The 25,035-nt window shown below is 31.3% G+C and overlaps 1 protein-coding gene across 1 annotated transcript in view; it reads right to left on the reverse strand.

Moving 5' to 3' along the window:
- LOC115880105 overlaps positions 1-25,035 on the reverse strand; it is a 63,132-nt gene that overhangs the window by 899 nt on the left and 37,198 nt on the right. The window contains exons 14-25 of the mRNA XM_030897230.1: positions 22,761-22,900; positions 18,013-18,196; positions 17,272-17,405; positions 16,984-17,212; positions 16,804-16,928; positions 16,516-16,744; positions 12,526-12,650; positions 12,241-12,466; positions 12,068-12,180; positions 10,364-10,660; positions 10,071-10,311; positions 1,088-1,203 (exon numbers count right to left, since the gene is read on the reverse strand). Coding sequence (XP_030753090.1) covers positions 1,088-1,203; positions 10,071-10,311; positions 10,364-10,660; positions 12,068-12,180; positions 12,241-12,466; positions 12,526-12,650; positions 16,516-16,744; positions 16,804-16,928; positions 16,984-17,212; positions 17,272-17,405; positions 18,013-18,196; positions 22,761-22,900 — 2,159 coding nt within the window. The remainder of the gene's footprint in view (positions 1-1,087; positions 1,204-10,070; positions 10,312-10,363; positions 10,661-12,067; positions 12,181-12,240; positions 12,467-12,525; positions 12,651-16,515; positions 16,745-16,803; positions 16,929-16,983; positions 17,213-17,271; positions 17,406-18,012; positions 18,197-22,760; positions 22,901-25,035) is intronic.

The following is a 25,035-nucleotide window of genomic DNA, read 5'->3' on the forward strand; positions in this document are numbered from 1 at the left end:
AATATTAATTTGAAAAACAAGACACCTTGAATTCTCTGACTTACCTTTTTAAATAGTTTGGATACTGTAAAGGAAAGTATTCGAAAATAAGTCTAGGGGTGACATGCAATTCTTAGTCGGCTGACTATTTAGTTGCAGATTTGTAACCAATAGAGTTCTTATGGAGCCGCGCTCACATGCAATCAAAAATCAAATAATAGTCGGCCGATCGGCTCCAGTATGTATTGTTTTCACTTTTACAACTAAATAATCGCTCGAATAAAAATTGCATGTCACCCCTATCAGCCTTATTTTCGAATATTTCTCTTTACAGTATCCAAACTGTTTAAAAACGTAAGCCAGAGAATTCAAGGTGTCTTGTTTATCAAATTAATATTTTTTTAGAAAATATGCGATAATTGTTTTGAGTAGTTTATATGCAATAATTAATTTACTTTAATAATTATTAGTAATAAAAACAGCTCATCTCATTTAAATAGAGATGCAAAAATAATCGAAAGCACTAATAAGTATTTTTAAAATATTAAAATACTTTACTTGGAAACGCATGCGCATAGTTCTCCCGCGCTCATAGTCATAGTCATGGCTGAATAATTTTTATGTTTAGAGGATGGTTGGTCATTACAATCTGTCTGACTGATTAAATATAACTTTATAATAGCTATCTTAATAACATACAATATGTAAAAATAAGTAAAGTTCATTTTTTTTTGTGGAGCTTTGATAAAGTCTATCTTTATCAAGATCCACTTTTTGATTTGCTATCGTCTGATAAAAGTTCAGATCCATGGAAAGTGTCTGATACTTTTTATACTACTTCAGAGTAATATTCTACAATATTTATACAAAAATCAGCCATACAAATTTAAGTTAAGTAACTCTTATTTTTCTCACCCTGTATCTGCCAAGGTGTCACAGGGCGAACTTCCCAAACACGCTGGTATTCAAAGCACATGAGAGCACTACTGAGAGCCTAAGGTTTCATCCTTGTGAAAATAAGTTATGCCAGATCTCTCTGGGATCATGGACTATAATACGTGATATAGTTTATTATGTCACATAATTTTTTTTGGGCTTGATTACTTACTTTAATATTGGACTTCAAAATAGTAAACTGTTTATTTAGTACCATATCACAAACAATTCGAGTCGATATATAACTAGAGTTCCAGGAAATATTGTCTTTAGGTTCAACTTGATTACCTAAACAACAATTTTTAATTATGTTTTTAAAAATAAGGCTTAAACAATAGGTGTGTAATAGGAGTTATGATACACAATCAAATATGCCTTAAAACTACCAATAACAGCCAAACTACATTGCAAAGGTTGATTACGTCAGCTAAATTACTAATAAAGTATGTACGTACTTCTTTCTTGGTTAAAAATAAATTTGCAGAAAAGAACCTTATATTTTTATTATACAGAGTCTTAAATAAGTGCAAATATTTTTAGGGATAGTATGTTTCGACCCAGAAACATGTCAATGAGGTTTTTTCGTGATTTTTTTAATATCTTCATAATATGACAACATAGGTACCTAGTAGATTAAATTTAGAAAAAAGAAAACCCAGAAAAGATCCGATTCTTACAGTGCCATACTCTATATAGAGCGTCGGCTACCTCTCGCATGTACTTGTGATGTGTGTCATCAGTGTTTCACAAGTACAGGGTGGGTCAAATTCGACGCTTTTAAATGGAAACACCCTTTTCTATAGGAGACAGACAAAATCTAATATCGGTGTCTGGAGCTCAATTTTTATCAAAAACATGATGGTGAAAACCGTATATCGATATTTGCTACCGTTTCGGAGTTACGGGGTGTTTTTAAAAAATATGCATTTTTAAAAAATCGCTGTAACTTTTTTGCTAAGGAAAATTTTGTATTTTTATGAAAACATTTCCAAAGCACCTTTTTACGTAGAATTTAATGGTTTAAGTATAATTTTTTTAAAATTAATAATTTAAGAATTATCAACAGAAAATTTTATTTTTTATATGGGACACCCTCTATATTTTTAATTTATTGAAAAGAATTTAAAATTACCTTTCCAAAAATATAACACACTTGATATTTTGCTCGATTCCTCTTCGAGATATAGAGTATATAAAAATTCGCCCGCTTTAAATAAGTAGGCTTTGAACGGCACCGGCTGTAATGCAAAAATTCTAGCTGTGAGCATCAATTAAAACGAAAATAATATTTGCTATGAGAGATGGAGAATTTTATAATAATTTAAAATATATTTAACCAACATCAACATATTTAAACTATATCTAATACAATAAGAATAAATAGCAAACCAAGACATGAGATTTTGCTACAGGTGTTCGACGTATCGACCGTCTTCTGTTATGGACAGACGGGGCAGTTTTTGAACATTTCTCGCGGAATTCATAAACTCAGTGGTGCTGAAAGATTATAACTGCTAAGTATATTTAATTCTTGTGCGGATTTCACCATCATGTTTTTGACAAAAAATGAGCTCCAGACACCGATATTAGTTTTCGTCTATCTCCTAGAGAAAAGGGTGTTTCCATTTAAAAGCGTCGAATTTGACCCACCCTGTACACGGGACATACAGTTTATTGCCGAATCCGAACGGCACTATTTGAGAGGCTGTACCGGGTGTCCCACTAAAGGTGTACGCGCACTGAATCGGTACCAGTCCGGCGAAGGCGGTGACTCGACTATCGTAGATAGGTAGAGATAGGAATCTGGCTTCTACAGGCCGAAATGTTTATATTAGCGCGCCCTATAGAATAGCTCTCGGCTGTATCTCGGAAAGTATTAGTCGTAGGGCTTACGGAAAAAAAATATTTATAACTAAAGGGACTATGAGAAATTGCTCGAAATTATTTTAAAGTCGTGGTAGGCTTTGGAAAAAAGTTGCTTTTCGCGTAATAGTATAAACGTCAAATTGTTATTAGATCAACATTTTGATAGTCTTAGCAGCGTTTTTTTATCTTTTAAATGTTTTTTCAAAATGCCTTTATTATTTGAAGTAGTTGATGTTGTTGGCATTTTGAAAAAGCAATCAAAAAATAAAAAACGCTGCCAAGACTATCAATATGTTGATCTAATAACAATTTGACGTTTATACTATTACGTCAAAAGCAACTTTTTTCCAAAGCCTACCATGACTTCACTGAATCATCGTTTCTTGTTCACTATTATTGATATCTTAATTATTAGATATTAATACATCTGATATTATGATATTCTGGTATATCGTCGATTTTAAAACAAACTAACTGGTTCTATCTTATTTTTAGGTTAGAATGGGCATAATCAAGAGGGCTACTGATACCGTGTTGTAAAAATAAGGTAATTAAGGGCTTATTTTTTGGTATTTATTATAATTTTGCTAATATCTTCGGTTTGAAAGAAGATATCAAGATGCGGTTTTCGCTGACTTTTTAAGCTTTTACTACTCTTTACTATGAGCTAAAATTACATATATAGCGTCTACGTTCAAAAGCTTATTATTATTATTTATATGGTACAATATACAGGGTGGTCCAAATTGTATTCCGGAAACTTCGGTAACATATTCTACACATAAAAATAAATAAAAAAGTTCGTATAAATGTATGTCCTAAAATGCTTAGTTTCGGAGATACAGGGTGTAGAAGTTTCATTTTTATTTCGATTTTTTCCAAATAATTTCTGAAGTAACCTCAATATTTGAATGAAAATTGGTATCTGGGAGTTTTGTGACACGAGAAATTTGATTTTGATGTCAAAATTACTCCTATCTGTAGGGGGCGCCACCTACATGTGTTTTAACTATTTTAAAGAGTAATAACTTTTCGACCATACCTGTATAAAACCATTGACTAAAAAAATATAAGTTTCCGTGACTTTTTATATAAAAAATATCTCTTGGTAAAAATCGCTACGAGCAACTGTTCCCAAGATATTTAGAATGGAAATAGTCAATACATGTCATTATTGACAAAAAATAAGCACACGTTGAGTATAGTTATTTGACTGAAATAATAAATTTTTATTTTTTTAAATTAATCATAAGTTTTTCTGCGAAAAAATGATGATTAAACAATTTCTTTTGAACTTTTGACACAAAAAGATTTCAAATTTATGATTTCAGTCTAATAACTATTTAGTTCACATGTTTAATTTATGTGAATGATGACAGGTATTGATAATTTCGATTCCAAATATCTCGAGCGATTTTTACCAAGAGACTTTTTTTACGTAAAAAAAGTCGTAAATATATATTTTTTACTCAGTACTTTTATACAGGTAGCGACGAAAAGTTATTACTCTTCAAAACAGTTAAAATACATGTAGGTGGCGCCACCTACAAATGAGAGTCATATTGACATCAAAATCAAATTTCACATGTCAAAAAACACCCATCTACCAATTTTCATCCAAATATTAACGTTACTTTAGAAATTACTTGGAAAAAATCGAAATAAAAATGAAACTTCTACACCCTGTATCTCTGAAACTCAGCAATTGAAGACATACATTTATACGAACTTTTTTACTTACTTTTATCTGCAGAATATGCTGCCGAAGTTTCCGGAATACAGTTCGGACCACCTTGTAGAGTAAGAAACGCTATTTTAAACGAGCTCTCGCTTGTGGGATTTCGATCATCTAGTCCAGAGTTATTAATATTCAAATAAAAACAGATCTAACCTTCCCCCACCACTTTATTTTGGTAGATAGGGGAAAATGGCTCTAGCAAAAAATATTCAAAATTTACTGAAGATTATGAAGCTGTTACTTATAGTACACCTTATCTAGGCAAAATTGTGTAAAAACTCCATTTTCTTATTTTTTGTTGCAGTTGCGCCCCCTAGCGATCGTTCTACAAACTTGAAAATAATTTCTAGCAATTTCCCATAGCACAGAATATCTAGCTACGCAACAGAAAAATACTCGAAATGAAAGAGCTAAAATTGCACAAATAGAATACTAGATGGCGCGACAATATCATAATCAGAATATAATTAGAAATTTTGAACTTTCGGTTTTGGATCGACGGCTCGTCGACGGCCTTATAGCTCGGCTAAATATGCACAGTTGCCAGATTCAAAAAGACTTGAATTGGCATCCCATTCTTTTTATTGTATATAATGCAGTATGTGTTTCTTTCTATTCTTCTTTTCTTATCAGATACACTTATATTAATTATTCCTTTGGCTATTAAAATAGTTTTAAGTATATTATTACAAAACATATACATTTTTAATATACACTACCTTATAATGTTAACTAAGAAAATACCTTTAATTACCTTTAAAATTAATAATATACAGGGCGATTGATAGTGATATTTATTAATGCTGGAACGTTAGTAATGAAATATAAGTTTAATAATAATGGAAATTATTAAAATGCAGTACAAAAAATGTTAACTGATTAAAAAATACTATAATAACAAATTTCTTCCGTTTGCCACTTTATTTATATAGACCTAGGTAGATTTTAAAAAGTGACACAGGTACAATTAATAATATATTAGTTCGGCATAAAAGTTGCTGTCACGACATCGAACAATAAATTAAAATTCGTAAAATAAATTAAAATTATTAATTAAACAAATCTTTATAAAGAAAAGCAAGTATACCAAATTTGGGCCCAATCGAACTCCAGGAAATGATATCATAATAGTGTACTATATTATGGTACCACTCGATATACTTTAAGGTACCATAATATTGCAATGTCACCGAAGATCCGTAGTATACCAAATTTAAGAACAATCGAACGCCATGAAATGGTATCGTATTTATGGTACTATATTAAGGTACCACTTTATATACATCATAGTTCAATCATATTACAATGTAACCGAAGATACGTAGTATACCAAGTTTGAGCCCAATCGAACGCCAGGAAATGGTATCGTAATATGGTACTATATTAAGGTACCACTTTATATGCATCATAGTACCATCATATTACAATGTCACCGAAAATACGTAGCAACTCAAGTTTAAGCCCAATCGAACGCCACGTACGTAATATAGTACTATATTATGGTACCAGTTGGTATGCTTCATGGTACCATAATGCATGTCATCAAAAATACGCAAGTATATATCAAATATGATCTCAATCGAACGCCAGGAAATGGTATTGAAATATGGTACTATATTAAGGTACCACTTTATATGCATCATAGTACCATCATATTACAATGTAACCGAAGATACGTAGTATAACAAGTTTAAGTCCAATCGAACGCCAGGAAATGGTATCGTAATATGGTACCTCTTTTATGCTCCATGGTACCATAATATTACAATATCACCGAAGATACGTAGTATCCCAAATTTAAGCCCAATCGAACGCCATGTACATAATATGGTACTATATTATGGTACCAGATGATATGCATCATAGTACCATCATATTCCAATGTCACCGAAAATACGTAGTATACCAAGTTTAAGCCCTATTGCCGCCATGTACCTAATATTGCTATGTCATCAAACTGTACAGAAAATTATATTATTGTACTATAGAAGGTACCACTTTATATGCTCCATGGTACCATGATATTACAATGTCACTGAAGATATAGTATACCAAGTTTAAGCCCAATCGAACGCCATGTATCGTAATATAGTACTATATTATGGTCTCACTTGATATGCTTCTGAAAAAAACGGCGTCCAGTTGGCTGGAAAAGGACGATCGATGACATTTCCCATATAAATTTACATATAAAATGACAGTGATATTCATTTCATAGCTATCGCTAACGCCGTTTTTTCCCGATTATACAATATGAACTTGGTATGAACACAATCGAACGTCAGGAAGTGGTATCATAATAGTAGAACAATACTTATTATATTGTCGCCGAATTACAATGAAAATTCGGGATTCAATTATACAATCAAACGTCAGGAAGTGATTGTAATTTAGCTCATAAGATTTAATTCCAACTAACATGGCAAACTGAAAAAAACAGCTCTGATCTATTTTAATATGTTTAAATGATGTAGCAAATTAGAAGGCAGGCTTTATCAGGAAGTATTACGATATGAATTACACAATGGCAACACTGTACAAAATTCTTTTAAATTTTGTTTGTAGAAAACTGTTTTCTTTTAAATTTATTGCCCTCTATTATGTAGTAGCGAAACTACCACATCAAAATATCTGATTTGGAGACAGACTTTTAAAGCCTGTCTCCTTTTGCTACCTACAATTTTATACATGTAACGAGGCTTCTGTTGCGTAGCTAGATATTCTGTGCCCAGTTTAGTTATAAATATTTTTTCCGCAGCCGCTACGGCTAATACTTTCCGAGATACAGCCGAGAGCTATTCTTAGTGGGACACCCTGTACAAGGCAAATATACTCAAGGTGGTTTGTCATTACCTTCCTTGAGGTGGCGGCTCGTTGGTCGCTCTATTTAGATAAATAAATATTTTTATTTAAATAAATAACGCGACCGTACTGGCTGGGGATCGAACCCAGTACCTTCCGCTCCGCAGATCGACACACTAACGCTGGAACTACGACCGGCCACAAAAAGTAAAGGAGAGATCCGATAAGCAAAAAATATCTTAAAGTAAAAAATCTTGGTTATTTTGGACTTTTGAAAAATGGTAAAGAGAAAATATGTTTCATCTTTTATCTACCAGTCCTGAAAATATTTTTATTTAAGACTCGTCCTGTATACAGGGTGGCACCACTCATACGACGCGGAGGCTTCAAGGAGAACGGTAGCTTATATCAAAATGAAATTTTGGGAGTATATCGTCCCATTGCTGCCAAAAGTCACTAACTTACTTTTTCCTACTTCCGAGAAAAATGCGTCTAAAGATGAATTGCATTGCATAAAGATGTTGTAGTTAGTAAGTATTCGGTATTAAAATAAAACATAAATAGGCAGAAATCGTAGTTAATAACTTTTGCAGTCGATTCTCCGCTTCAAAACATAGTGATTAAATTTGGTTGTTCGGAAAAATGTTAGTTAGTGACTTTTGGCAGCAATAGGACGATATGTAGGTTAATTGAAAGCATTTTATAAAAATATGTAGAATTCGACAGGGTGTCCCCAAAAAAAGTTACGCATCAAAGTTGTTTTTTTGTGGTTATTATAGTTCTATTAATTGATTTTCACATTCTAGAAAAAAAAAGATGACTTTTATTAAAGAAGCATATGCCTAAAATGTAAGGTTCTTGACATATTTCACATTTTGTGAAAACGTACAATAAACTTTCAATTTCAATAACGGTAACCTAAATTGTAACAAAAAAAAATTGTACAAAAAACACAACTTTGATGTGTAACTATTTTTGGGGGCACCCTGTAAACTCTTTATATTTAAAAAATAATGCTCTAAATTAATCTACATTTCTTTTTGGAATATACCATTCTTCGGACAAGATATACATATTTTTTGAATATTGGTTCTTGGAGTTATGGTCCGTATATAAATTTGTTTATTTTTTTATTTTGTAGTGAAACACATTATCAAAGTTAACGTTTCGATCTATATTAGATCTTTATCAAAACATGTTCTACAAAGTAAAATACATCACTAGTAAACATCAAAAAATAGAAAGATTTAAAACTTACATTATAAACTTGGACGTCATAAAAACAACTTATATATTTACATTTCAACACAGCACCTACTAATACCGTTTGATCGAAAAAAAAACGGCGTCCAGTTGGCTTGGAAATGACGATCGATGACATTTCCCATATAATTTTACATATAAAATGACAGCGATCTTCATTTCATAGCCATCGTTGACGCCGTTTTTATTCGATCATACGGTATATCTATTCAATATTAAACAAACACATAGACTGACACACCAATATATTTCTTTGGTTGCTCGACTGGTGCATTTTTTTCTCCCTGTGAACCGCTATTGATATGGATATGAAACAATCGATAGTTCTTTTGTTGTAAAAAATGTATTAATTTTGGTTCACACAAATTAATTAATCAAATTATAGTATATTTTACTCAAATTTTGCGTATCAGATTTTGCGTTTATGGTATTGTTATTTTTTTGTATATATATCATTTCTAAAAATTCTCTTTTTCTTGTATGATTTTCGGTTGCCAAAATTTTTGTGTCGTTAAAGTTAAAAGTGTGTTGACATTCAATTTCATGGTTTGTTAACGCCGTTTTATTTTTCTTATCATACTTGTGACCATTGATCCTATTTTTTAGATACTGACCGATTTTTTAGATGTGACCATTGATCCTATTTTTTAGATACTGACTTTTCAAAAAAAATAATCTACATAGGTATGCTCACAAAATTTAATTTCAATACAAACTGTCGTTCTCCTTGGACCCTCCTGGAGTATGAGAGGCGCCACCCTGTATTTTTTACGTATATCGGAGAGCAAACCGTAATAAAGAAAACAAAATGAACTATCTTGAAGAGTGTTTGTAATTTAGACAGAGTGTACATATTGAAAATGTTACTCTACTACCGAAAAAAACAGTATACTTTGCAATTAAAACACACAACAGTCATTGCCATAAATTATTTCACTGGAAAACTATGCTAGACACAGTCAACAGCTTATGTTGCTTATAATGTGTATTAGTTTATCACAATATGACATGTCAAGCTACAGTTGATTTTTTTTTCGAAAGAAAATGTGTCTCATCGTTAATTAAATTATGAAAAAAAATTCAATACCTTTTAAAGCTACATTTTGGATACATACAGTTCATACCAAATAAACTTTTAATCACGTGATTAAGCTTGACCGGCACAGCGTTGGCCACTCTTACATATTTTCTTTTAATCAAACTATTTTGGGAAACACAAATAAATTAATTATTAATATATAAACAGTTATTATTATTTATATCAACAAAACTCATGTGAGGAAATAAATAGATGTGGCAACTTGACTTTTTACAGCGGAGCTACCACTTGAATCACCAGCGGGAAATTTAAATTCCAGTTGGTCAGCCCGGTGCCGAATATATCCATGGTTGCCAACAATGAATTTAAAAATCGCACCCTCGATTACGCAACTAAAAGTTTAATTGGTATCGCTTATAGTAATATCAGTTAATATGTGCGTCTTACCATTGCCATTAGTAAAGTCTTCGGCATCAATTACTGAGATGCTGTTTAAAACCTGTTCATCGCTATCATATTGAAATCCTTTTGAGTTACAAGTTCTCAAATTCGAACATAATACTTCGGCACTATTATAATTAATAATAAGCTCGGTTAACTTCTCTGAGTATGTTTTTATAATTTCTTTACATTCATTAGATTTATTATAAAATTTGCATACGTCATTTAGTGCTCTTAGAATTTTTGCCTGAAAGAAAGCAACTTCAATAAAAAATAAATAAACAATGTCAAAAACAAACCTTGCTCTTTGAACCCTCTAACATTTTAAATACAATTCGCAGAATTTTGCATAAATCACACTGAACGGAATCTTCAAGATTTGAAATTTGCAATCTGTCATTGGTCATCTCAATCATAAAATTAGAATCAGAGTTAGAATCTTGAGATATACAAAAAATTAAACAGATTTCAGAAGCACCACCATATTTAATAATAAAATCAATTAATTTTACTGAATACTTTTTAACAAACTGGCTACACTTTTTAAATTTGTGCAAGTGTTTACATACGTTAAGCAGGGCTTTCTGTATATTTTCCTAAAACCATATAATATTTTAGAAATAGCAGGTTAGTCGTGACTGACTAACTTAAGAAAAAAACTCAATATTTAAGTGAGGATGCAGTCAATAATCACCACATAAAACTATAGGCTAATAAAACTACTTTTTCGAATTTGTCAAGCCTTCGAGAATTTTATTCCCATTATCAGGACAGTTGACTGAGTCAATTAGCAAAAAAACATTCTCTGCACAAAAAGGCCTTAAAAACTAGCATCGTATGACATTGGAATACAAGGACATTTCCTTTATGGGCTCCACTACACGTTTGGCCAACTAGTTGGACCAATGAGTTGGGCCAAAAATACGTACAGTGCTTACACGTTGGTAAAGTTGCTCAGTCTGCATTGGCCATTTATAGACGAGAAGGACGGATGTGGAAACCATCGCAGCCGCGGCAATTTATTTGTACAGTGCTTTCAATTTTTATAGAAAGGTGCACCAAACGAAAGTGATTAAAAAAAAATGGCGTAAAAGAAGTTACTGGATGCTGATGGAAAAGGAGTGGGCGGAGCGATTTGCGGTGACGTACTCGTCAAGTCGACGTATAAAATATATTGCTGTTTAATTAAATGTTTTTTGTTCGCATTCCTTTCATAGACACAGATCCAGCAGATGTACTGTACTGTACTTCCTTCCGATAGCAACTCGAAACACAAACAAGTCTCAACCAACGACCAACGTGTAAACGCTGTTTGGTATATCGCGCCAAGGTCTTTTGATGTGTTCACGAAAAACCGACAACGTTCAGTTTGTAAACCAACGCTGGCTGCCAATCACCAATTAACGTCAAGTGGTTCTGTACACGTTAGCCCAACTCATTGGCCCAACTAGTTGACCAAACGTGTACTGGAGCCTTATAAAATATTAAAATATATATACAACGACATTACACAAAACATTTTTTTTTCTTAAATTTACTAAACTAATTTCTACATTGTTATTTCGAGCTCGATCAAACAGTGACTGAATCGTGACTGAAGAGTCACTGTTTGATCGAGCTCGAAATAACAATGTAGAAATTAGTTTAGTAAATTTAAAAAAAAATCTTTTTTGTTTTGTGTTTAAAGGAAAAGTAATGTCGTTGGATATGTATTTTAATATTTTATAAAGGAAATGTCCTTGTATTCCAATGTCATACGATGATAGTTTTTAAGGCTTTTTTGTGCAGAGGATGTTTTTTTGCTAATCGACTCAAACGTCAAACTGCCCTGCTAATCGTCAAACTGCCCTGATGATGGAAATAAAATTCTCGAAAGCTTGACAAATTTGAAAAAGTAGTTTTATTAGCCTATGTGGTGATTATTGACTGCATCCTCACTTAAATTTTGATTTTTTTTTAATATTTTAGATATAGCTTGAACAAAATTAAGTAAGAAAATCTACCTTGGTTTTATTCTTTTTGACTTCTTTCAGTACTTCTTTTACTACAACTTTACATAACATACAGTCTAAAAGATTGTTTAAACCTCCATTATCACTGGGAGAGTCTAATTCACCTATAAACAATATTAACTAATTAATTCTGACATATTTATAATTGATTATGATTTTACTACCTATCTGGGCATTCGTATAATGCAACTCTAAAGATGTTGACGATCTGTCATCAAAATCAACTGCATGAGATAAGCATAAAGCCAACTGAGCACACACTATTTTTGAACTTTCATACTTTAAAATTAAATCAATCAACTTGTCGGCATATTTTTTAACAAACTTGCTGCAGTTTTTAAGTTTATGCAAGTGGCTGCATACTTTTAGTAAAGCTTTTTGGATTTTCTCCTACAATAGAATGAAATATTTGATTTAGGTATATTTTAATTATATTTTTACCAACGTACTTTAGTTTTAGGACCTTCGATCTCCTTCTCAACTTCCTTAACAACTTCTTTGCACAGCAGACATTCTACTGGGTTGTTTAATACCTCTAAAGAGTTTTCAGCATTGTTCCAACTATTCCCCGAATCTATTTAATTTTGAAAGAAATTATGTTTAGAGATGTGCAGATTATGCATTTTACACCCCCTATTTTATGCGAACAAATTTTGTTATATTATGCGGCTTTTATGCGCCCAAAAATGGCTGATTATGCGGCTATTATGCGTTAAAAAGTTACTTATTATGCGAAAAAATGCTCCTAGAAAAGTAATGTTATGTTTTTACGTAAAAAAGTACATAAAGGTCGGTATTTTCGTTAAAGGTGTATATAAAGGTGTTGAAAATGGTTAGTTTTTTTAAAAACAGAAAAAAAACACAAGATTTCACAAAACGCAACATGTTATATTTAAACAATGTCATTTTTTGGTAACTATAAAACATCTTAACAAGATAACAAAAGTTAATAAGATTATCAAATATTAATCTCATAAAAAAAGCTAAAGAAAAAAAGCTAAGTTTCAACATCATCTTCGACAACCCAATCCGAACAATCATCTCCAAAATACATACACATCATAACTTCAACGTTTTCAGGAGAAAGTCTGCAACGTCTAGGGGAAAGAATACCTCCATAGGCTGAAAAAGCTCGTTCGCTATCGACATTTGCCACTGGGATATGCAAAACTTGCATGAAGTATGTAAAAACTCAGGATAATTGGGTCTCAATCCTAACAGTACCTTGCAAAGAAAATCTGTGTTATCTTTATTTGTTTTGGAGTTCTGAACTGCCTCTTTCACCTCATCCGAAATTATACCATGTAAAACTCTGAAATCAGCCGTAGGTATATACTTTGTGTAACAGATGAATCTTTTCCTTTTCTTTTCCAACATCGTTACAAGTCGCCACAACAATTTTAATTGGCTCCAACAGTTTGTTTACTGCTTAAAAAAACGTAGAAGATGGGTCATTAAACATAAATTTGTTCAGAAGTTCTTCGCACTTAATGCACTTGCATGCCTTCGCCGCGCGCATAATCATTAGCTCGGGAAAAAATTGATATTGATTTCGGCATGATAAATGATAAACCACCAAACTGCTTATTTCTGTGAAATTTTAACTTCTAACCTTACTTTTCGCGTACGGGAGTGGTTAAAGCTCGAAAGTGGCTAAAGTTTCGCATTGCGGCACTTTCGGGGGGCCAAACTTTACCGACAAATCTTTGATTAAAAACAGATTTAGGGTGTTCAGCTCGCCGTTAAATTGATTTTATTTAAGAAAAATGAACCTTTTGGGTTGAGAAAATTTAAATTGCAGAAAAAAGAGGAAAAAATGACACTTTATGCGATAATTATGCACTTTGCGCATTATGCTGCAAAACGACCCGATTATTCGTTATTATGCGAGGTGTATTCGTCCTCAGGAAGGTTAAATGATGACTCAGGTATCAACTTTGAACCGTTTTAAAGCCTTTTTAAAATTATGCAATTATGCGAGTGCATAATCTGCCTGCACATCTCTAATTATGTTACTCTTAAACAGCCTCTACACTATCCTCGAAATGCTTTACGAAATAGTTCTGGAAATATTTCGTGAAACATTTCTGGAAATACTTACAGAAGTAAACTCAAATATAAGCCATCTGGGTTAACAATAAATTAATCTGGGTTAACAATAAAAAATTATTTCAGGAAACGTGGGAAGTAATTTTTATAACACGGGCTTATATTTATCGTAATATTTTGTGAAATAGCTCGAAGCAATCAAGGTCAAAGGTTGTGGTGACTTCAAAAAAATAACTTGTAATGGAGTGTAAAGTGTAATGTAACACCACTATATTAAACTTATATGAAAAATCAAAAACAGTGCCTTTAGAAAACAGTTATTAATGGTAGATGAAATTGGCTATTCCTCTAAGGTTACACAAGATAATTTAGTTTTAATCATTATCTAACATTATTAATTACAATATAGTGAAAAAATATATTTCTAAAACTTAAAATCGTAAAACTGCAGGGCAATACGCAGTGACTAACTGTTCTATGCCTTTTATAGGTTATAATCCACGTTGTTAAACTATTTAAAAAATCGTCTAATTATTTCTGATTTTTGAATGGATTTATATCAAACCATGTTATTATTATACAGGGTGGTCCGAACTGTATTCCGGAAACATCGACAGCATATTCTGCAGATAAAAATAAGTAAAAAAGTTCGTATAAATGTATGTCCTAAAATGCTTAGTTTTGGATATACAGGGTGTAGAAGTTTCATTTTTATTTCGACTTTTTCCAAATAATTTCTCAAGTAACATCAATATATGGATGAAAGTTGGTGTCTGAAAGTTTTTTGATGTGAGAAATTTGATTTTGAGGTCAATATGACTCCTATTTGTAGGGGGCGCCACCTACATGTGTTTTAATTGTTTTGAAGAGTAATAACTTTTCGTCCATACCTGTATAAAACTACAGAGTAAAAAAATATACATTTGCGACATTTTTTACGTAAAAAAGTCTCTTAGTAAAAATTGCTACGAGTTATGGTTCTCGAGATATTTGGAATCGAACTTATCAATACCTATCATTATTGACATAAATTATTAAACATGCTGACTAAATAGTTATTTGAAATCATAAATTTGAAATGTTTTTGTGCCAAAAGTTCAACATAAACTGCAGGAAATAATTTTTCCGCAGAAAAATTTATGATTAATTAAAAAAAAATCCAAATTTATTATTTCAGTCAAATAAATATCTATTCAACGTGTTTATTTTTTAGTCTATATTGACACGTATTAACTATTTTCATTCGAAATATCTTGAGAACGGTTGCTCGTAGCGATTTTTACTATACACTACTAGATACATTTTTTACGTAAAAGTCACGAAACTGTATATTTTTTGACACAGTCGTTTTATACAGCTACGGACGAAAAGTTATTACTCTTCAAAACAGTTAAAACACATGTAGGTTTACAATTATATATATTATTACAATACCCTTACAAATAGGAGTCATATTGACATCAAAATCAAATTTCTCATGTCAAAAAACTCCCAGGCACCAATTTTCATCCAAATATTGATGTTACTTCAGAAATTATTTGGAAAAAAATCGAAATAAAAATCAAACTTCTACACCCTGTATCTCCGAAGCTAAGCATTTTTGGATATACATTTATACGAACTTTTTTACTTATTTTTATCTGCAGAATATGCTGCTGTCCGGAATACAGTTCGGACCACCCTGTACATAAAAGTATCTTTTATTGACATCGGGTCAATGAATAATTTGCCCAATCAGCTCGATATATTGATGATGTTGACAATATTACTCATCAAGCAATACTACTGTTATATTAATCAATTAAGGCCGCGTAAACAAACATAGCATATACAATTTTATATACTATTTCATTATAATAAAATTAAATAATAAACATATTGTAATTATATTCCTGCCGAATGAGTGAAAAGTTTTGTTCTTAAATATCTACTCTACATATTATAAACGGGTGTTCAAATATTAATCTTGTGGAATATATATATCAACATAAAACGAGATCTAATTAACGAAATATCATCGTAACAACAGCTATTTTAGAAACGTCTAGGTTTACTTATTTCACTGAGATTTATGAAAAAAAGTCCTTTGTCTCGGGTACAGATACCGCCACGTTTTGGAAATATCTCAAAACGAAACAAAATTGAACGAGGCCACAGGAAACGCCAAAAAATCCCCCCACGCCCTCCTCACAAGTAGTTTTCAGGCGCTTTTAAGAATCGAAAGTAGGTCGAGGCAAACCGAAGTGACCAAACCAAACCAAGACAACTGGAAATAAACCGAAATGCGACGAACTTGGCCGATAAAATGCGACGTTGACCTGCTTCGAAGAGTTCTCCGCATAGTGCAGAGGCTGTTTTAAAACAAAAATATTACTGATTAGGTCACTTACCAACTACATCATCGTCGATAGAGAACGATACTAATAATTTTGACGATTTGTCATCATAATCAACATCGTCAGACAAGCATAAAGCCAATTGCGAACACACTATTTTTGAACTTTCATACTTTAAAATTAAATCAATCAACTTGTCACCATATTTTTTAACAAACTTGCTGCAGTTTTTAAGTTTATGCAAGTGGCTGCACACTTTTAGTAAAGCTTTTTCAATTTTCTCCTACAATGGAATGAAATATTTGATTTAGGTATATTTTAATTACATTTTTTCCAACGCACTTTAGTTTTAGGACCTTCGATCTCCTTCTCAACTTCCTTAACAACTTCTTTGCACAGCAGACATTCTATTGGGTTGTTTAGTATCTTTAAAGAGTTTTCAGCATTGTTCCAACTATTCCCAGAATCTATTAAAACACTTATGTTACTGTGCAAATCAATGTTACTGATTAGGTGACTTACTGACTACTTCATCATCCATATAGAACAATGATAACAATTTTGATGATCTGTCATCATAATCAACAGCGTCAGATAAGCATAAAGCCAATTGCGAACACACTATTTTTGCACTTTCATACTTTAAAATTAAATCAATCAACTTGTCGGAATATTTATTTACAAACTTGCTGCAGTTTTTAAGTTTATGCAAGTGGCTACATACTTTTTGTAACGCTTCTTGGATTTTCTCCTACAATAGAATGAAATATTTGATTTAGGTATATTTTAATTATACTTTTACCAACACACTTTAGTTTTAGGTCCTTTGATCTCCTTCTCAACTTCCTTCACAACTTCTTTGCAGAGCAAACATTCTATTGGATCGTCTAATTTCTCTAAAGAATTTTCGGCACTATTCCAGCCATTTTGGGAGATTATTTCCTCTTAAAAATAATTGTGTTACTCTAGAAAATCATTTGTGATACTCACATTTTTTGTGAGTAACACAAATCTAATATTGCATTGCCAACCAAATCAAAACTAACCTAATAAATAGCTTGATGTGACAAAAACATTTTTTGAAATTCAGCTCTTTGATAAAATATTTTTTTCTTTACAAGAGATAAAAAATGTAGTAAATACGACTATTTATGAAAAAAAATCGGTTGTCGGTTGAGTTGGAAAATATTTATACTAAAATTTATGTAGGGGTGGGAGTAGTTTTCACCCTTCTCGTATTATTTTGATTTTTGTGAAAGGCAAATGTTAAAGCACTTAGCTAAACATAGATAGCAAAAATCTCGTTCAAATCGGAATAACAGGTTTTAAAATATATGGAAAAATGTGTTTATTTTTTTAAAATTTCATGCGCTCTAACGGATAAACAAAGCACTTTTGTATAGAGATAAATTGTGTTCAATTAACTTATTTTGATTCAAAAAATACATAGTAGTTCTATGTCCACAGAATACTGTGACACCTTGTATATCTCCGTTAATCCATAAGAGATATATCTCTAATAAAAATGTTGATAGTTTAATCTTTACTTACCGTCGGCGCTTGAAATTGCAGACTTTGATTGGCTGGCTCTATGTTGGTTAAAAATAAAACATAAGTTTCTTTGTAGAAAATCTTCGACTAGATATTTAAATTGAAGAAAATATGTCACTTCAGATGTTGGACAGTCTATTTCAGAGTCGTCTTCATAGTTGCAAAGCATAAAGTTTTGAGATATCTGTATAGAAAAGCCAAACTAGATTTTATTTTGAAGCTTTGTTAGAAAGATAAAAATATGCAGATAGGTTGTAATCATAGGTACTCCAATAAAACTTTCTTAATTAACTCCAAAATTAAAGTTTCTAGCATTTGTTTTTAAAACACCCCGTGTACATATACATGCATATTATACCGATCTAGTCATTTTAGAAGTGTGGTCTGGGTTTTAACGCGTAAGACAGTGATGTAGGCAGCTTAATGACAAATAAAATGTATTAAAGAGAGAAAAAAAGTTGGGTTGATACATTTCTTCTACACGGTATTGCAGGATTTTGCATCAAAATTTCAAACCGCACAAGTGAGCGTTTCCGAAAAATGTTGCATCTAGGGTGGAAACTTTATTTTTCATAATTAGTTACTCATTTTACTACAGCTGTAATAGATTATATTTAGCTTAGATATATTATCTTCATTTCAGTAGTATACAAGAAAGTTTTTAAAATAATTTATTTACTCCTACACACATTTTCCTACAAACGTAAAAACCGGCAACACTGTATGGCGCTTTTTATCTGTCAACCGGTCATTTATATTATCCTCTATCTTACACGTTAAAATCCAGACCACACTTCCAAAATGACCAGGTTATAATATGTCGCAGGTATATCGAATAACTCGGCATTTTGCAAAAAGCCGGATTATTCTATTTAAGTTGCAACATAATATATACTATTTTAGTTTAAGGAGGATGTTGATTTTCTTAAGTAAATTCTAATATTAAGCAAAACTTAACTATCAGACAAACACTTTACGGGAGAAAAGCTCAGATGAATAGATAGTGGTAGTATAATGCAGTAATTGATCTAGATAATTTTTTGTAGGGCGCAAAATAAATATTTTTTTTTATTATACAGTAAAGGTATTAACGCAGGTATACAGGCTGATCGAAAAATGTAAAGTCAAATTTCAGGAGATTATTCCTCATTAAAAAATTTGGAAAATGTTTCTACAAACAAGAGTCCGGAAATCTGTAGTTTTAAATATACATGGTCTGGCAATAGTGTGTTGGGCATCTGTAGCTCCTATAATGAGAAAGTTAGAAATTTTGTTTAAGTGCAAACCTAAAGTATGTATTAGGATGTATCTCAGGAAATTTTTTTTAACTTTTACAGGATGGCTAAAAAAATGAGTCAATCGGTATGATTTTTTTTAAATGAAACACCCTGTATATTATTGCATTTTTAGCTTACTTTTTGATCACTTTATATAATCCTATAAGATATTATTAAATATGTTTTCTGGTTCCAAAGATATTAATAAATAAATTAAAAAAAAATCAGCCTTTTTCAAAAAAATTAGGTAATAAAAATACTAGAAATGTCCTGAAATCAAAACTATATTACGTATTTACTGTAGTGGGTTTGTACTTACTTGGATACAAATATCGTAATCTTAAATCATACAGGTGTCAAACCTTTTAAAAATGCTATGCCAAACTTTTTAAAATATAAAAGAGTATTTCTACTTTTTTTTAATGCAACACCCCGTATATTATTTTTTTCTTAGATGGAGAATTGAAAAATGAACATTTTTTGTATTTAAAGTATTTCAAAATTTTTAGCGGTTTCGCAGATATTCGCGGTTTTATTACATATAGGTCTTTCAACGGTAAAATACCAGACAAAAATCATTGGGTGGCTTTGATAAAACATTATTGTTGAAATCCCCATATGTAATGTAATACCACAAATATCCTCAAAACCGTTAAACATATAGTAAACTATTTTATATTTTAGAAAGTCTGGCATAGAATTTTGAACACCCTGTAGGGTTTAAGATTACGATATTTGTAGTAAGTACAGACCCGCTACAGTAAATACCTAATACAGTTTTGATTTCAAGACATTTCTTGTATTTTTAATATTTTTTTTAAAAAGGCCGAAAAAAAATATATATTTTTTTTAATATCTTTGAAACCATCAAAACATATTTAGTAATATCTTAGGATTATGTAAAGTGATCAAAAAGGAAGCCAGAAATGTAATAATACACAGGATGTTCCGTTTAAAAAAAATCATACCGATCCACTCGCACTTTTTGAGCTACCCTGTAGAAGTTAAAATATTTTCCTGAAATATATCCAATTAACACATATTTTAGGTTTGCACTTAAACAAAATTCCTAACTTTTTTATTATAGGAGCTACAGATACCCGACGCACTATTGCCGGGCCCTCTAAATACCCTCTGTACTCACTTCCTTGAAATTTATCAGTGGTTTTTCTAAAAAACTTAATGTTAAAATCAATAACAAAATCCAATCCACTGTCAAAAAAAATTATTTATTAGTGACCGGTTTCGGCAATTCCAGTCATCATCAGACCATGATCAGACCTTTGTCAAAGACAGTTGTGCGTTTGACTTTATATAGAAAATTAATTGCATGCCAAGTTTGCCAAAGCATTGATCAAGTAAGGTGAGCCGGCTTTTAACTTGATATGCAAAATTATTTAAAACCATATTTTTATCACTTTTAAACAACCTATTCCATTCTATCCTCATTTCTTCAAAACACTGTAAGCATTGTTATTAGCTAAGCATGTTACTAAATATTATTCTAATACAGTATTTATATTAATTATTAGGATAAATTAATGGGAGAGCATCAGAAAAACTCACTATAAAATCGGCCAAAATTTATTAGATTTTACCTCCATATTTATACAAAAAGTTAGCTTTATCACAGCGGACTAAACTTAATTAAATTGAGATAATTATAACAGTTTAAAAACTATGATCTAACTAATTATTAATAAACAAAATGTTAATAACATTTTTTATTTCTTGTATGTTCCTATATCTATGAAATTATATCTAAAAAGAACTAAAATATTCAGATAAGTATATATGTATTTTACAGGGTTCATGTTATGTCTCTACATCTATTTAAAATCTCCATAGTAAGGTAATATTGATATTTTAAATAGAAATATACAATACAGAATAGAATTAATTTATTTTAAGAAAATTATTTGACGAACTGCACAGAGTTACGGCTTCACAAACATGTTTAGAATCCCTGCCAGTAGCAAGCAAAGTTGTTATGACAACGCCATTATCACCAATTATTTTTTCGCACTAAAACCAAAGAAAGTAAATTGAAACATATATATTACATAACATGATACAAACATACCAATCAGAAACAAAACAACATTACAAAGAAAAGAATAGCTAGTCAAAAGATGTTCACAAGTCTCTCAGCATTGCAAATGTGCTCTTTTCTTTATAAAAACTGTCTAGATCCCACTAAAGCCCTTCGATATTATATGTAGTATCGCAATTATCTCCGTTTTGACTCCATTGAGAGGCAGGTAAATTTAAAAATAAGAGTTTTCTAAGAGCAAATAAAACACACATTCGACAGTACAGACGAATTGTACATAAAAATCATAAAAAAGTTCATCAAAAAATAGAGAACTTTTATTTTATATTTCTGTCAAAAAGTTTCACTGTCTTCCACCTGATATTCTAGTGACATTATTTTTTAAATTCAAGCCTTTAAAGTAGCATTCAAACTATTTTTTGTAATATACAGAAACTTTAGTGGTGCCCATAATCCTTAAATATTATAGAGTATTGCAATTAGTTTGCCCACTACTTTGGAATCAAAATGGCGGTTACTAATATCATTTTAGCATATATTTAAAGATTAGTGGGACCTTAGTGAGTTTAGGTTGATTAAGAGGACCCCAACATCTTAGTGACGGTTGTGCATATCAACACGCATCGTGACGTTAGAGAAACAACCAGCAACTGACTTGTGTAATGCTATGTCATCTATCAAAATCATTCTGGAAAATCTCAAACACATCACAAAGTAGGTGTCAATTGGCTGCTTCAGTTTGTTAAGTTGTCAATTAAGTTGGCTCTGTCTGGTTAGAATTCTAGTTCATTTCAAAGAGTGCTTTTAGACATAGCCTAAAAAATCATTCTTGCTTCCTTTTTGGGGTGCTGCAAGCTGTCATAGCTGATTTTTTTCTGGCATAGTTCATATGTCAGGTTTTTTGTTACCACTAGGTTGTACCTATCCTTTGACCCAGCTCAATATAATTTTATTTTTTTATTTACCCTCTCTAATGAAGCAAAGATAGAGGTAATTGTGATAATGAATATCTTGAAACTTTTAACATCATATAAAAGATACGTGTCATACTCGGTGTCATATAAATAAAAAAACTCGTACAATAAAGCATAAAAATATTTAAAAAAATAAATTAGAAAAATAAATAATTCAAAATAATAAAACAAAAGAATAGAAAATATTTTCAAAATATATCTTAAGGTGAGTTTATATGCATCCGTTATGAGTCGTACGTCGTTCCGTCGCTCCAATTATAATTAGGTACGAGCTGTAATTTTTTAAATAAACCAATAAAATTCCATAAAATCAACGAAGAGGCCGCAAGCCGGATACATGTAAACCCACACTTAATATTAACTCCTTTTCAAGATAACAAACGATACTTTTTTTAAAACCATGAGTTTTAAGGTTTTTAGGTTATAATAATTTAGATCACTTACCGCTGACTTTTGGTCTGATGGCATGCCACGACAAGTTTTTTCAAAAACATGTTGGATGTTGCGGTCGATTTTGGGATTTTCCATTATGGTTTTAATGATGTCTACTGCTGATATGCAAACACCACAATTAGACACCTCATCTAAAAAACAAAAATATGTTCACCTTCTGTTACCTTCGGTCTGATGAACTTAATGCAGAGAATAAGCATATATGTAGGGTCTTTTGGCCTTTTTCCGCTTTTTGTATTTTGTTTATTTAAAAATATGTTCATTAGAATTCCTGCAAAGTTCTGTAAATAAACACTCACAAACTCAAAAAGTTTTAAACTTAAAATACATGATTTATAGGTTACTCGATTTTACAGAGAGAAATATTAGGTAGAAAATTTACCGAGAAATATGTCGCAGTGGCTTTTTTATAACAAATAGCTTAATTTAAAATGTTCCAAAAAAGCACCATATCCTTCATATAGTTTTCTATATGTACCATTTGAAATTGTGGAGAAAAATACAACACTTAGTTTTGACTGACCCTGTATACTAAGGGCTGGCAAAGGTTAGTCTTGGGACGAGATTTCCGTATGTAAGAAGAGTACAATCGTATAACCACCGTAATAACAAGGCCCGACAGCTGTGACGTAAAAATCTCGTGACGTCACCAACTAGAGGCCTAACACCTAAAATAGAGTTATTTAGCAGCGTTGATAATTACCCGATAAAAGTTCAAATTGTGGATCTTTTTTCACTCAGCACATATATTTTAAAATGTTTTTTTCTGAGTTTTTAAAAATATTATAGTATATAAAAATAGTTTACGGAATATATAGAATACGGAAAAAATCATATCAGTCAATAAATGTTTATCTCACTTTTTGTCAATCAAATTTAATAAAGGAGTATTTTAAGTTCACAATAGTGTATAGTATAAGAAAAAAACAATAAAAAAATAGATATTTTTTATAGTATATATTATGTATTTCATCGATATTTTACGCCCCCTGCTCAGGGGCGACGGTGTCGCGCGGCGGCGCCTGTCGTAGCGGAGTGGTATTGCCGCAGTTGACAGTCATCGATTTATCGGTAGGTGTGTGGACGTGGTAATTATAATCGATCATAGAAGAGCGAAAAAGTTCTACTTAAAGTTCTATTCAGAAAAAGTAGCTGCGAGTCAGTAGAGTATTTGTGTTCGACATTTATATGAAAGCAAAAAGAAACTTAGGATTCAGTCATTAATGTTCCTAAAATCTACTTGTTTTGGTTCTATAAAAATCGATACTTTTTATGATTTTATGATGACAATACCTTGTCTAAAGAAATACCACGCGATACAAGTACCATATTGAATCAGATTGGTTTAACATCGACATTACTATTTCTGAACAAGATATCGAAAGTGTGAAGGAAGAAAGGCCTATTATTACTTATTTAGAGGTTTATTGTTGTTATATTGTTTTAAAGGAAATTAAATGCGATACATGTAAGAATAATTTATCATTTTCAGACAACACTGATATTGAACAAAATTCACTTATAAAAAAACTTACTAAATGCAGTCTTGGGTTTCCAAATGATATAGTTTTATTTGAATATATAATTTTTAACAATGTTTTGCAAAGCCATGAGGAGTTTCTCAAAATTTACAATAAAAAAATATTTTAACAAACACCATTATTAAAAGTTCCGCAATGTACTATTTATAATGCTAAGTTATTGTAAAAATTGTCATAAATTCTATTAGAAATACACGTCTGAAAAACTACGGTTGTAAAAAAACGATAGACTTGGAAAAGGAAATAAAAGAAACTTAGACACACTTACAGCATAAATAAATACAATGACGATGGATAATGTGAGATGGGATATCAATCTGATGTTTTTTAAATTTCATGTTTAATTATTATTTATTAAAAATTCGGTGCAATTAAAATGTATATCCATTATATACGTATAAAGTGTATCAAATGCAATCAAAGTTTAGGCCTCCAGTTGATGACGTCACTAATAAGCTGTCCGGCCTTGTTATTACGGTGGTTACGGTACAATGCGTTTATAATGTACTGAACAAAGAGAGAACAGTAAAAACGTTGCCAAATGTATGAAATAAACCGATAATCTGTGCACACTGAGAGACGCGGAAGGGGATATATTTCGTTAAAATAAGTGGAAGTGAGTTGGTGTTCGACAGTGGTCGCGCTATTAGAACTCTGAATTCAAAAATCGATATCTCGAAATCCATTAGAAATAATTGATTGTAGTTTTTTTCAAAAACTTTAAT

The sequence above is a fragment of the Sitophilus oryzae genome, unplaced genomic scaffold, assembly GCF_002938485.1.
Source record: "Sitophilus oryzae breed Bouriz unplaced genomic scaffold, Soryzae_2.0 scaffold_1614_pilon_pilon, whole genome shotgun sequence".
NCBI lineage: Eukaryota > Metazoa > Arthropoda > Insecta > Coleoptera > Curculionidae > Sitophilus > Sitophilus oryzae.